This window comes from Capricornis sumatraensis, chromosome 10, assembly GCF_032405125.1.
Source record: "Capricornis sumatraensis isolate serow.1 chromosome 10, serow.2, whole genome shotgun sequence".
NCBI lineage: Eukaryota > Metazoa > Chordata > Mammalia > Artiodactyla > Bovidae > Capricornis > Capricornis sumatraensis.
This window is the reverse complement of record NC_091078.1, coordinates 88,163,205-88,177,308: the sequence shown is the minus strand read 5'-3', so window position 1 is coordinate 88,177,308 and position 14,104 is coordinate 88,163,205. Positions and strand designations below refer to the sequence as shown.

At 38.7% G+C, this 14,104-nt stretch overlaps 1 protein-coding gene and 1 non-coding gene across 4 annotated transcripts in view; both read right to left on the bottom strand.

Moving 5' to 3' along the window:
- The window catches only part of CFAP20DC (CFAP20 domain containing), a 256,995-nt gene that overhangs the window by 74,775 nt on the left and 168,116 nt on the right, over positions 1–14,104 (bottom strand). For all 3 annotated transcript variants that reach the window (XM_068982422.1, XM_068982423.1, XM_068982424.1), the window contains one exon: positions 665–868. In XM_068982422.1, coding sequence (XP_068838523.1) covers positions 665–868 — 204 coding nt within the window. The remainder of the gene's footprint in view (positions 1–664; positions 869–14,104) is intronic.
- Positions 5,165–5,236, bottom strand: TRNAC-GCA (transfer RNA cysteine (anticodon GCA)). The gene has a single exon. It is a non-coding gene; the product is annotated as a tRNA-Cys (tRNA).

The following is a 14,104-nucleotide window of genomic DNA, read 5'->3' as shown; positions in this document are numbered from 1 at the left end:
AGGGCTTGTGCTACGGAGCTGAGAATGCAATGAAATATCTAGAGTCTACAGTTAAAAAAAAAAAAAATTTGGAGAAGGAAATGGCAACCCACTCCAGTGTTCTTGCCTGGAGAATCGCAGGGACAGGGGAGCCTGGTGGGCTGCCATCCATGGGGTCGCACAGAGTCGGACACGACTGAAGCGACTTAGCAGCACAGTAAAATTATTATTTTTCATTTTCATGTAGGGTTTTATATCTCACCGCACAATTAACATACATTATCTGAAGGTGCAAACTAAGTCACTTTAGTAGTGTGACACTTTGCAACCCCATGCACTGAAGCCTGCCAGTCTCCTCTGTCCATGGGGTTCTCCAGGCAAGAATATGGAGTGGGTTGCCAGGGACTTCTCCAGGGGATCTTCCCAACCCAGGAATTGAACCTGGATCTCCTGCATTGCAGGCAAGATTCTTTGTTTGAGTCACCAGGGAAGCTCATTATCTGAAGATAAATAAGATAATTTAAAACAAGACAATGCCTCCAGTATCACAACACTATTTCAGAACAGTTTTCATGGGAAGTGTTCTCATTCGGCCCTACTTTTCCCAGGCGAGGCTGGGCTTTGTTACAGAGAGGCTAGATCCCTGATTAAGGCAGTAAATAAAGTTGCAAACCCCTGGACTCACAGGTGGCAGGCAGGAGTTCCACGTGGTTGTGTCGTCACTGCTGGTGCTTATGCTGACATTACAGTTGTCAACCTGGGATGCGCTCAGGCCATAGGGAGCCCCAGTGTCCTCCAGTTCTTCATTCTGTTGCCGCCGTAGGCTGGCGAGCATTTGCAACTCAGATTCACTAATCTCACTGGGCTGATAGTTTCTCCAGTCATACTCCTGACCAAGAGAGAAGAAATTGAAAGAGCAATGAGTCACTTGGCCTTTCTTAATTTTATGGGCTTCCGTAAATGCTATTCTACAGCCTAAACCCCTACAATGGCTCCCCACTGACAGAGGCCCAGATGCTTAACAGGCCTTTATATGTCGCCCCTGCCGGCTGCCTCACTGTGTCTTCTCCTGACGTCACACTGTTCTCCATTCAGGTCCTCAGAAGCCTCAAACCCACTCTTGCCTTAGTGCCTATGCACACGCCAGTGCTTGGGTGTGAATGTCCAGCTGTCCCTTAGGGCTCAGATCATGTGCTTTTCTTCAGAAAAGCTTTTCCCGACAGTTCAAAACTGGGTCAGTTCCTCCACATTATGTGCTCTCAGAGAGTCTTACAGTGTACATTTTTAGCACCATCACAGCCGCAGGTACCTAACTGGTTCTGGAGTCCACAGGTAGTGTGTGAGTGCTACAAAGGCAAGCTCCACGACTGTCTTACTTCCATTGTATTTCTCACACCTGGAGCCCAACCAGTATTTGAGGACTGACTAAATAAACAAAAATTCAAAACGGCTTTTTGTAAAAAAAAAATCACCTTTCATAAAAATGGCTTATAAGAGAATTGATAAATTTCATCAGTGTGAACACTAGGACCAAATAAATTCAACTAACAGTAAGAATGAAGATAACGAATGTTGTTAAAAGCCACCAAGTAAAATATGAACTGAAGATGGGAACATGTAAGGTCTGAAAGCCAGAAAGACCTCAGAGCTACCATAAACACTTAAATTCATATGGACTTTACTATACATATGTAATCTGTCAAGTCTACTACTATAAATCTTCAGAGGCTAGTATAAATATTATTTCAATGTATAGGGAAGAAACTGGCATATGGAATTTTCAAACCTCTTCCCTTTTCTCTGGCTTAAACCAAATTTGGTAGCTAACATTAACTTCAACATTGCTGAAATGTTAACATCCTATATGAATGAGCAGTGTGATTTACATCCAGGACTGGCAAACAACTTGAAAACACTAGTACAGCCACTATGGAGAACAGTGTGGAGATTCCTGAAAAAACTGGAAATAGAACTGCCTTATGACCCAGCAATCCCACTGCTGGGCATACACACCGAGGAAACCAGAATTGGAAGAGACATGTGTATTCCAATGTTCATCGCAGCACTGTTTATAATAGCCAGGACATGGAAGCAACCTAGATGTCCATCAGCAGATGAATGGATAAGAAAGCTGCAGTACATATACACAATGGAGTATTACTCAGCCATTAAAAAGAATACATTTGAATCAGTTCTAATGAGGTGGATGAAACTGGAGCCAATTATACAGAGTGAAGTAAGCCAGAAAGAAAAACACCAATACAGTATACTAATGCATATATATGGAATTTATAAAGATGGTAACGATAACCCTGTATGCGAGACAGCAAAAGAGACACAGATGTATAGAACAGTCTTTTGGACTCTGTAGGAGAGGGAGAGGGTGGGATGATTTGGGAGAATGGCATTGAAACATCTATAATATCATATAAGAAACGAATCACCAGTCTAGGTTCAATGCAGGATACAGATGCTTGGGGCTGGTGCACTGGGATGACCCAGAGAGATGGTATGTGGAGGTAGGTGGAAGGGGGGTTCAGGATTGGGAACACATGTACACCCATGGCGGATTCATTTTGATGTATGGCAAAACCAATACAGTATTGTAAAGTAAAATAAAATCAAATCTGAAAAAAAACAACAACAACAAAAAAGAAAACAAACTTGAAATACTTTTGTATATCTGGAATCAGTGATAATGCTCAAAAAGTTTTTCCATGACACATAGGACTTTTTAAGATATTCAAATTTCTAAATTTGTTTTCTTGGAAGACTCTTTGAGATAGCTACTGTCTTTTCTTCTGCCTCATTGGGATGTAAAAGGTTAAGAAAATAGCAATTGAAAAAAATTCTTAGTGTTTCTATGACACTAAAAGCTTTTTAATAAAGCATTATCATCCTCATAACTTTGGGGTTATGAAAGCCTGTGATCTAATACTGTGATGTGGAGGTTTTCTGCAAAGTTGCCAGTGGAAACGCACTTAAATTCTTATACTTCATGGTTTCAGCAGCTTGGCACCCTTAATAGATGTCATGAGTAATAGAGTCCATGAGCATTTAATATGCTTAGAAGACTTTTTTTTTTTTAATTTTAAAATCTTTAATTCTTACATGTGTTCCCAAACATGAACCCCCCCTCCCACCTCCCTCCCCATAACATCTCTGTGGGTCATCCCCATGCACCAGCCCCAAGCATGCTGTATCCTGCGTCAGACATAGACTGGCGATTCAATTCTTACATGATAGTATACACGATAGAATGCCATTCTCCCAAATCATCCCACCCTCTCCCTCTCCCTCTGAGTCCAAAAGTCCATTATACACAGCTGTGTCTTTTTTCCTGTCTTGCATACAGGGTCGTCATTGCCATCTTTCTAAATTCCATATATATGTGTTAGTATACTGTATTGGTGTTTTTCTTTCTGGCTTACTTCACTCTGTATAATCGGCTCCAGTTTCATCCATCTCATCAGAACTGATTCAAATGAATTCTTTTTAACGGCTGAGTAATACTCTATTGTGTATATGTACCACAGCTTTCTTATCCATTCATCTGCTGATGGACATCTAGGTTGTTTCCATGTCCTGGCTATTATAAACAGTGCTGTGATGAACACTGGGGTACATGTGTCTCTTTCAATTCTGGTTTCCTCGGTGTGTATGCCCAGCAGTGGGATTGCTGGGTCATAAGGTAGTTCTATTTGCAATTTTTTAAGGAATCTCCACACTGTTCTCCATAGTGGCTGTACTAATCTCAAAAGATATACAAGCAACTTATGCAGCTCAATTCCAGAAAAATAAACGACCCAATCAAAAAATGGGCCAAAGAACTAAATAGACATTTCTCCAAAGAAGACATATGGATGGCTAACAAACACATGAAAAGATGCTCAACATCACTCATGATCAGAGAAATGCAAATCAAAACCACAATGAGGTACCACTTCACACCAGTCAGAATGGCTGCGATCCAAAAATTTGCAAGCAATAAATGCTGGAGAGGGTGTGGAGAAAAGGGAACCCTCCTACAGTGTTGGTGGGAATGCAAACTAGAGACTTCTTTGAATAAAACAGATATTACAAGGAGAAAAACAAAGTTTATATTCCAAAAAGAGGCACTTTAAAAAGAGAAAAATAAAAACAAGTTCAAAATAAACAGGGGAGTGATAAACAAAAAGATGCCCAACATCACTGTCATTAGAGAAAGCAAATCAACACAACAATGAGGGACCATTCGCATCCACTGGGACTGTTATAATACAAAAGATAGATAGTAACAAGTGCTGACAAGGATGTGGAGAAACTGGAATCCTCATACATCACTGGTTGTGATTATAAAATGGTGCAGCCACTTTGGAAAAGTTTGGTGGTTCCTCAAAACATTAAACATGGGCCCTGGGGCCAGCAATTCACTTGCTGGGATATATCCAAGAGAACTAAAAATATTTGTGCATACGTACAGAAACTTCCATATGAATGTTCATTAGCAGTATTATTCATAATAGCCCCAAAGCGGAAACCACCAAATGTTCATCAGCTGATGAATGGATTTTTGTTTATCCATACAATGGAGTATTATTAGCCATAAAGATACATGCTACAAGATGGGTGAATGTTGAAAATATTATGCTAAAGTGAAAGAAGCCTGAGAAAAAAGGTCACAGATTATATGATTTTATGTATATGAAATATACAGAAAAGGCAAGTATACAGAGATAGAAGGGAGACAGGTGATTGTCCAGGGACTGAGGAGAGACGGAATGGGCAGTGATCTCTAACAGGTAAGGGGTTTCTTTCTGGGGTGATGCAAATGTTCTGAAAGTAGGCTGTGTTGTAGTGATGGTTACAGAATGTCCTGAATATACTAAACACTTCTGAACTTTATGGTATATGAATTAATTATACCTCAATTGAAAAAAAAAGTAGTTCAGTAATCAGATGTGGAAGAAAGACTAGCCATTTGACTTTGGGATCAACAGCAAACACATGACTTTCTGCCTTTCAGTTTTTCTGTCAAGAAGTGGAACTAAACATTCTGGCATCTCATGGTGGTGGTGGTGGTGGAGTCGCTAAGTCGTGTCCAACTCTTGGGACCCCATGGACTGTAGCCCGCCAGGCTCCTCTGTCCATGGGATTTTCCAGGCAAGAATACTAGAGTGGGTTGCCACTTCCTCCTCCAGGGGATCTTCCTGACCCAGGGATCGAACCTGGGTCTTCTGCATTGCAGGCAGATTCTTTACCACTGAGCCACCAGGGAAGTCCAACATGTCACATAGGTATGCATAGATAATACATGCTTTTAAAATGAAAAAGGAAATTTTGTTTTCATAATTTTTATTACGAATAAAGCTTTTATATGTACTTAGTATGATTAATTCAGCCATTTTATTTATTTATTTAATCTACAAGGCTATTCTGTGCCTGAGGTACAACCTTGGCTGCTAGGACAGAAAAACAAAAGCAAACGGGCCAGTGGTTAAGCCACACAGATCTGAGTCTGGGCCCTGGTTTCACCTTTTACCAGCTGTATGTGATTGGGAGAATCACTTTATCTTTCCATGCCTTAGTTTCTTCATCTGTAAAATGGGAGCACAGTATATAACTCATGGGATTTTCAGTGTACTAAAATACTGAGTATCAAATGCTTAGCACAGTACTTGACAAACAGCTCTACTAAGTGTTTCCAAATTTATGATTTGTGCCCTGTTGTTATTATTCTTTCCTCTCATTTTCTCTGGCCCCTTTCATCTATTCTGTACTATGCTAGGAGCTAGGAGAATAAATAAAATGAGACACATCTCTGTTCTCATGGAGCTCACAGTCTGGAAAGGGAGAGATAACAGGTATTATAAACTGGGGTATCAACACATATATATGGGATCTAGAAAAACGGTTCAGATGAATCTATTTGCAGGGCAGGAAAGAGATGCAGACATAGACAACAGACATGTAGACACAGTGGGGATGGGGAGGGTGACACAGACTGAGAGAGCAGGACTGACATATATTTATGTCAATTATATATATTCTGTACAAATTTACAAAATTTTGTACAAAATTACAAAGCAATTATGCTTCAATTAAAAAATCAGGCTATTATAATGTATCATGATTAATATTACAACAGAGATGTGACTAAGATGCAACTGCCCAGCAAAATTAGAAAAAGCCTCTCAAAACCAAAAGTGAGCAGAGATACCAGGATCATGAATAGAGCCACTGGTGGTGGAGAGGTAATTAACTTAGTTCCTTGATATATTCTTGATCTGCAATCTCTTAAACCATTCCAAAACCCCAGAAAAGGCTAAATCATTTATATATATACAAAGGCTTGCAATAAGGTCTTCACATTAAAGTAGACCCAGCACAAGATGTCATCTAACTAAATCACGCAACTTCTAAGAGGCAAAGTGCCTTATGTAATTCCATCTCTGAAAGGCTCAAACTGTTACGTATAACCCAATTTTGTCTCAAAATATCCTTGTAGGACAGAGGGGACACAGTATCAATCAGATTTATTTTAGGAGCAGGTAATGGGCTCAGGGCTATATAATTCAGCTATGCTTAGATTCCCAGGCAAGTCCTTCCCTTATAAAGCCATTCAATCCATTCATTTTCACTGATCTTTTTTCAGACAGTTTTGGGAACCTAAGTCTGTGAAGCTACAAAGGTAAGATGTGGCCCTTGCTTTCACAGGTCTTACAACCTAGGAGGGATAAAGAGTTCTAAAGAAATGAGTATACAATAAGGAAACATATACTGAGGTACGGTATTAATAATCACACAGAGTTTTGATAGTGATTAAAAGGAAAACTGGTAACTCCAGCAAAATGATAAAACACAACAAACAAAAATAATCTTTCAACTTGAAGCCCTCCGCTTAATCTGTCTCCTCAAGATTTTAATGTGGAATAGCTTAATTGAGCAAACTTCTGCCTATAGAATCTGTGGTAAGAACCAACCCTACTGAACTGAGGGGGATACAAGCCTGAGTTTACAATGGCAGTGTAGAGGCAAAATCAGACATGGCCATGGGTTAATAAAATGAGATGACCAACTTCCTTCTATTTTACATGGATGGGAGAGTAATAGAACTGAGAGAAAATTGGGTCATTATTCTCACTCTGGAGCCTGTAACATTTTCGAGACTCTGAATCAGGTTTGCATTGTGACAGTGCCTGATACCTAGGTCACAGGGGACATCATGTTGTAAAAACTCTTAATAAAAGCTCTAACAAGCAATCTTCTTTGTATTCTTTTAAGTTACACCAAGATTCGAAAGGCACTACTACTACAAAAGGGATGGTGGCTCTTAGAATAGGATATGAAAGGTAACATGAGAAAAGGGAGATATACCAAATAGTCTGGTATTTCAGAAAAGAGAGAGGTCATTTCCTATAGGGTCAGGCATCATGGAGGAGATGGTCTTTAAGCTTGGCATTGAAGGAGTGATTGGAAGCGTGATAGGGAAGCCTATTCTAAGCATCAGGCAAGGAAACATGGGGCAAGCTAGACATATGGAGCTCATATTCATAGAAAGCATTATTTACTTAAATATATACTGTTTTAGAAATTAAATCTATAATACTGTTCCAAAGTAACAAAGAAGGAAATACCTAGAATTTAACTTAAATCTTATAAGACCAGATGGCTTCTACTTCCCTGCCCAAGTCTTATTAAAAAATCTACGATTCTATCACCAGACATAATTTTAATAGCTTCCAAATGGAAACTACTCAAATGCCCACCAACAGTAGAATCGGTAAATAAATGGTATGAGAGCCACACAGTAGGGCACTATATAGCATCAAAATGAGTGATATACTGACTCTTACAAAAGAAATGCTGAGCCAGAGAACCCAGACGTAAGGGAGCATATACTGGTGAAACTAGTCTTGGCGGGTAGCGGGTAGTTGTGAGGGCGTGAAAGCCCAGGATGGTAACAGAAGGGAGGACAGTGGGACTGCTGGGCAGCTGACACTGTTTTCTTTCTTGATTCAGATGATGATCAGTTCCCTCAGTTTGTGAAAATCTATCACAGTCTGTGTTTATATATGCATATTTCTTTGTGAAAAAGAGCACAGAAGTCTGAGAATCAAAAAGAGATTTCCTAGGAAGTGATTAGTTATTAATCACTGGCACCTTACTAGGGACTATATCAGTAGGAGGAAAAAAGGCAGTTTGTAAGTGTGGCTGGGAGTCAGTATCATGGTAGTTTTAAATTTGTATTTATTGTTGAGAGTTTTTAAAGATATAATTAGAAAGTTTTGGAAGTTTTTTTGAACTTCAACACAACAGCAAGAAAAGCAGAAGTCCATTTTCCAAAACTAATTTTAAATTTTTAATTGGCATTTTAATTTGAAGATTAATCTCCTCCTGACTGCTATTTGCAGACAGTGTTTAATCTCCACACTGACATTTTTAATACTAATAGCTGATACTAAATTAGTGTTCTAGGACATCTCTTCTCCAGCATGCACTCCTTGAAGACTTGTTTCAAATTCCTAAGCTACTTATCCCACATAAGAGTTTGCTCTGATTCATCGGGGGCACCGGCCCACTAACAATAGGAATGAAGAGAAGACAGAAGCCACAAATGTGAGCTGTAAGTGGCACATACTTGAGCACACAACTCATTCACAATATATGGTAGCTTTTACCATGAGTCTTCACCGTGCAAAGATATAAATCAAAACTTAAAGACCAAGCTACAGGACAACTTGGAAAACTTTGCTAAATTTAAGAGATGCAGTGTCGACTTGCACAGTGTAAATCAAGAGTCAGGCTATCCCAAAGAACCAACTGGTCTGAACCTAGATCATGTTTTACGTTGACAGCATTCGCATGGACATAGGCATAACCAGACCCAAAGATGCCTCTGAAATGTCTGTCACAAAAACGTTGGCATGTGACCTGGAGACACTCAATCCATACTTCATTATTCAGGAATACTAATCTTCCAAAATGTCTTAGGTAAAGAATTCTTGGGTAATTAAATCCAATAGTGGTAACATTCCTTGCAAAGAGATAACTTTCTATCTTGTATATGTGGCTCTCCTCTCTCTTTTGTTCGGCATGAAAGGATTTAAAGAAAAAAAAAGTCTATATTCATGTGCTAAATTTGTATACAACAGTCTTTTAATCCATGACCTAAAAAGAAATACACTTCCATACATTTCTGCCTTGGTAGTCAGCTTGCTAATTTTCAGAAAGAAATCTCTGACAAACACAGCTGAACTCTTATTAACCTTAAACAACTGATAAACAATTTTTAATTTTCCAGCATTTAACTTCTAAGTTTTAACAATAATAGACTAGAAGGAATCTACTAACAGCAGATTGAAGAGGTTTTATATTATGCCCAAGGATATGCCATCTACAAGGTGATTGTTGCTTTGTACACTGAATAAGCATAAAGCCATTCAATAAATGGTAGTTAAAAAATTATTTAAAGAATCAAGAAGAAAACAATGAGATTTCTTATAGAGATGAAAATAGCAGAGGTAAGACAAAGGATGCTTCTGGAATGGGAAGATGACACCTTTAGATAAGTTTGAACTGTTTAGAATATACAACTGGTTGTAAAACAGTAATGACAGATAAACCAATATCTGCAGTATCACCACATTAAAATACTACAAAACTTTAAGTGGCAATAGAAGTTAAGTTGCCACCTGATCACAGAATTTTTTCAGTGGTCTTTAACTAGGGGTGATGGTCCAGCATGGTGGGAGTTACAGGCTTTTCTGGCCAGAATTCCTGGGTTTGATACTCTGCCTTGTCATTTATTTTATGTAAACAAGCCAAATCTCTCTCCTTCCTTGTCTGTCAAATAAGTCAGTCCTCTCAAGGGGGAAGATGGAGACTGGAGATAGTGTGGGACACCTGTAGAGAACCTGGCACATGGCAAGTACTCCTGATCTTTAAAGCCACCCTGCTGGATTATGGGCTAAGTGTTCTACATGTACTCATTTAATACTTACAACAACCATGAGGAATAAATATTGCTATTTTTTCCAAGTTTACACATGACATAACCAAGGTTCAAAGAGGTTGAGAAATGTGTCTGGGTCACATAACTAAAAAGAAGCAAAGCTAGGACTCAAATCAAGTCTGACTGATTGAGATCAAAGACCTTGATCTCAATGCACTTAGAAAATAGCCTAGTATCTCTTGCATACAGTAGGAAAATGACAAATTTATTTAATTTGCTCCTTTTTAGAATTAGGAAAACTAAGACATCAAAGAAGATGGATTTCTTCCATAAACATGTAACTAGTAGGATGCTATCTAATCCATAGCATTAGAATACTGAAGAACTGACAACGAAATGCCAAAGTGTGTTCGTTAAACCACTAATGTCTTCTCATTGATTCATACTTCTGATAGTCTCAGTTTTTGTCGAGACTTTCTAGCTACAACTTTTGAAACTTTTGAGAATTTGACACTGCTCCTCTTTATCAAAGTAAGTGGCATATTGTTTGCATAACTACTCAGAAATGGAGATATAAACATATCCTAATAACTTTCGCAATTCCATATCATCACCTGGATCTTAACTGTAACTTAACATACATCTACTCGAGACCATTTTGCCCTGGTGAACAACTAAATTAGACACTAGATACAAAGAAAGTTAAATAAACAAACCACACTATATTATCAGTCAGACTGAAAAATATTCAAAAAGAAGGCAGAGGGCTAGAAATGCGTTCCACCTGGGAAATTTCTATGTCTAATTCAAATACTTCTACTGGTGACACAAATGTTATTTAACCACCAAATTCTGTAGCTTCAGCAATATCCCCAGCAATACATTGACAGATAAGACTGAGATAATGACCTTTTTTTTTGGAGACAAGGAAAGAGGGCAGCTTCAACAAAACATCAAACATCAGACTCTTTTCCCAAAGACTATAAATTGGCAGGAATGTCCAATTTAATAAATGAAACTTTCTTCCCATGGATAACACTACGGTTTATGAAATGCTACTAGTCCTGCCCAAGTTCAATTCGCTCTATCAATCATGAAACTACGCATCTCCAATTCAGCTCTGGGAACATGGCAGGCACACTGAGGGTGGTCTCTGGGGAAGGACTGGAGAGATACCACATCCTGCTTCTAAACAGTTTTCTCTCTTCAGTGTATCCTTGAAAAAATATCAACACATTACCTAGCGGAATTAATTTACTCCTATTTTAACACTTGATTCAACTATAAGCAAAGGACAAGAAGCATATATAGTCATCATTTATTGAACAGTCTCAATAATTAGTTTTGAGAATTTGATTTGAATTTGAAAGGTTCTAACTACTCAGAAATAGATACAAGGAAATACCCTGTTGGATTATGGGCTAAGTGTTCTACATGTACTATCTCATTTAATACTTACAAAAACCCTGTGGAATAAGTACTGTTATTTTTTCCAAATTTACACATGACATAACCAAGGTACAAAGAGGTTAAGAAATGTGTCCAAGGTTACATAACTAAAAAAAAGCAAAGCTAGGACTCAAATCAAGTCTGGCTGATTTGAGCTGGGGCTATGAACCATGGTGTCCCCTGCTTCTGATTTATCTGTTGTGAAGAATGAAAATGTGGGTAGATATGACATAGAGCCCTGTTTGGGGAAGGTCTTAAAGGCTGCAAGGAGGAAGGCTCAGGGCAGCAGGAGGTCAGTGGGTACCTATGGTGGAAACTGCTGCAGGAGGGAGGGTTACCCCTAAGAGAGTCTGCACAACTGGACCAGGATGATGTATGATATACAGAGTTACCTGCCCCCAAGACAGGGGTTTTGGAACACTGGAATACTGCTGTTGCTGAAGCAAGTCAAGGGTCAGAAAGACATTTATGAATTCTTCGAACAATGTGGTACTGTTGGAAAGACAACTGCAAATGGCATACTTGAATGACAAATTCAAAGAGAGACAGATGGTTTCACTTTGAGCAAAGGGTAACTTCAGTTCAGTTCAGTCGCTCAGTCGTGTCCGACTCTTTGCGACCCCATAAATAGCAGCATGCCAGGCCTCCCTGTCTATCACTAACTCCTGGAGTTCACTCAGACTCACGTCCATCGAGTCAGTGATGCCATCCAGCCATCTCATCCCTCTGTCGTCCCCTTCTCCTCCTGCCCTCAATCCCTCCCAGCATCAAAGTCTTTTCCAATGAGTCAATTCTTCGCATAAGGTGGCCAAAGTACTGGAGTTTCAGCTTTAGCATCATTCCTTCCAAAGAAATCCCAGGGCTGATCTCCTTCAGAATGGACTGGTTGGATCTCCAAGGGACTCTCAAGAGTCTTCTCCAACACCACAGTTCAAAAGCATCAATTCTTTGGCGCTCAGCCTTCTTCACAGTCCAACTCTCACATCCATACATGTCCACAGGAAAAACCATAGCCTTGACTAGACGGACCTTAGTCAGCAAACTAATGTCTCTGCTTTTGAATATGCTATCTAGGTTGGTCATAACTTTTCTTAGAAAATGCAAATATTTATGTAATGGAATAATGCCTTTAGAACTCTAAAATAACTTACAAATTTATTTTCTTCTAAGTTTTCTGAGCATAAATTGCACTGAATAGCAAACTGTCAGAACTTTAAAAATATAGGATATTTTTAGATATAGATAGATATGCACTGCTCCAATACTGGGACTCAAGTTATCAGGGAGGCAACTAATCCTTTTTTATTATCCAAAAAATGACTTCAAAATTAAAAGAAAAATTTGCTCACATTATATCACAGCCTAAAATATCTTTTTAAAAAAGTGCCTTTCCATAATTCAGTTCTGATTTTCAAAAATGGAAATGTGAAAATTAAGCTCATTATATATGATTCATTTTATAATGTTTTCTTTATAAAAGTAAAGCATTTTTTTAAAAAAGAAAATACCTGAATTTGTGATTGGTAGCATATTTTGTCTTTGTTATGAAATAATTCTTCAGTAAGCTCTAACTTTTCCTGGAACCACAAAGATTGCTATACATGTCTTGTTTATTTGTTTTAAGATGCACACAATGACATCTGCAGGTTTAAAATGATTCATTCAAAATTATTTGAATGCAGTTATACATGTGGAAAAGTTTAATTACCAGGTATATATATGATTGCAATATTACCCAGAGGGCTGTATTTCTTTCTTAATTAAAAATATTTGAACTTAATAATAGAGAACTCTATTAAAATATGAATAACACATTGCCAGAAAGAAGTTTACCAAGCAGTTAGCAAATCAATTTCAGTAAGTGTTCCTTCAGAATTACTAGTACTCTTCCATATCAGGGGAATAGGAAGACAATGTTCCTGCACCTCCTTCTGTAAGAGCCTTTTACTGTTGTCATAAAGTTGTTTCACGTCAGCACTTTCAGAGAGCACAGATTTTCAATGAGATGTCCACTTACAGTGCCTGATTGTGGTACCCTGATGACTAAATTGATGGCTCAGATACATCCAATCTGCTACAGCCCAGTAAATGATAGAACTGTCTGACTGTTCAAGTCCCAAACTTAAGTTTCATCCTAGATTCTGTTTCCTTTTTCTTACATCCCATCAGTGCTACACCCAATTATTCCAGTAACCTGCTACTTCTCTTCATCTCCACTCTGAACTATCAAGAGTACTGCCTCAACTGCCCTCGCTGCTTTTACGTCTGCCCTACTGCATCCGCTCTGGAGGAAGCCAAAGGAGATGGAATGTAAATGTCATCGCCTTGCTTAAAAACCTTCAGAGACTTACCACTGCGTTTGGAATGAGGGCCACTCTCCTCACCATGTCCTTCCTGACTTTGTATGATCTGGGCCTGTTTACCTCTCTGCTCTCATCTTCTTCTAATTTCCGCCTGCCCACATGTCCCAGCTCCAGGAACCTCTTTTATTCCTCAATGATGCTCATTTCAGGAGCTTTGGACCTACTAATCCTGATGCCTAAAACATTAGCCCCTGGTTCTTTGCATGGCTGCCTTCATCTTAAACAATCTCAGTTAAAATGTCACCCACTCAGATACTAGGTAAAGTACTCACAATTCTGCCCAAACTACCACTCTATCGCCCTGTTTTTTCCTTCCCAAGTCTTTATCATAGTTTAGAATCATTTTATGTACTTGTTTACTTGTTGTCTGTATCTTTCA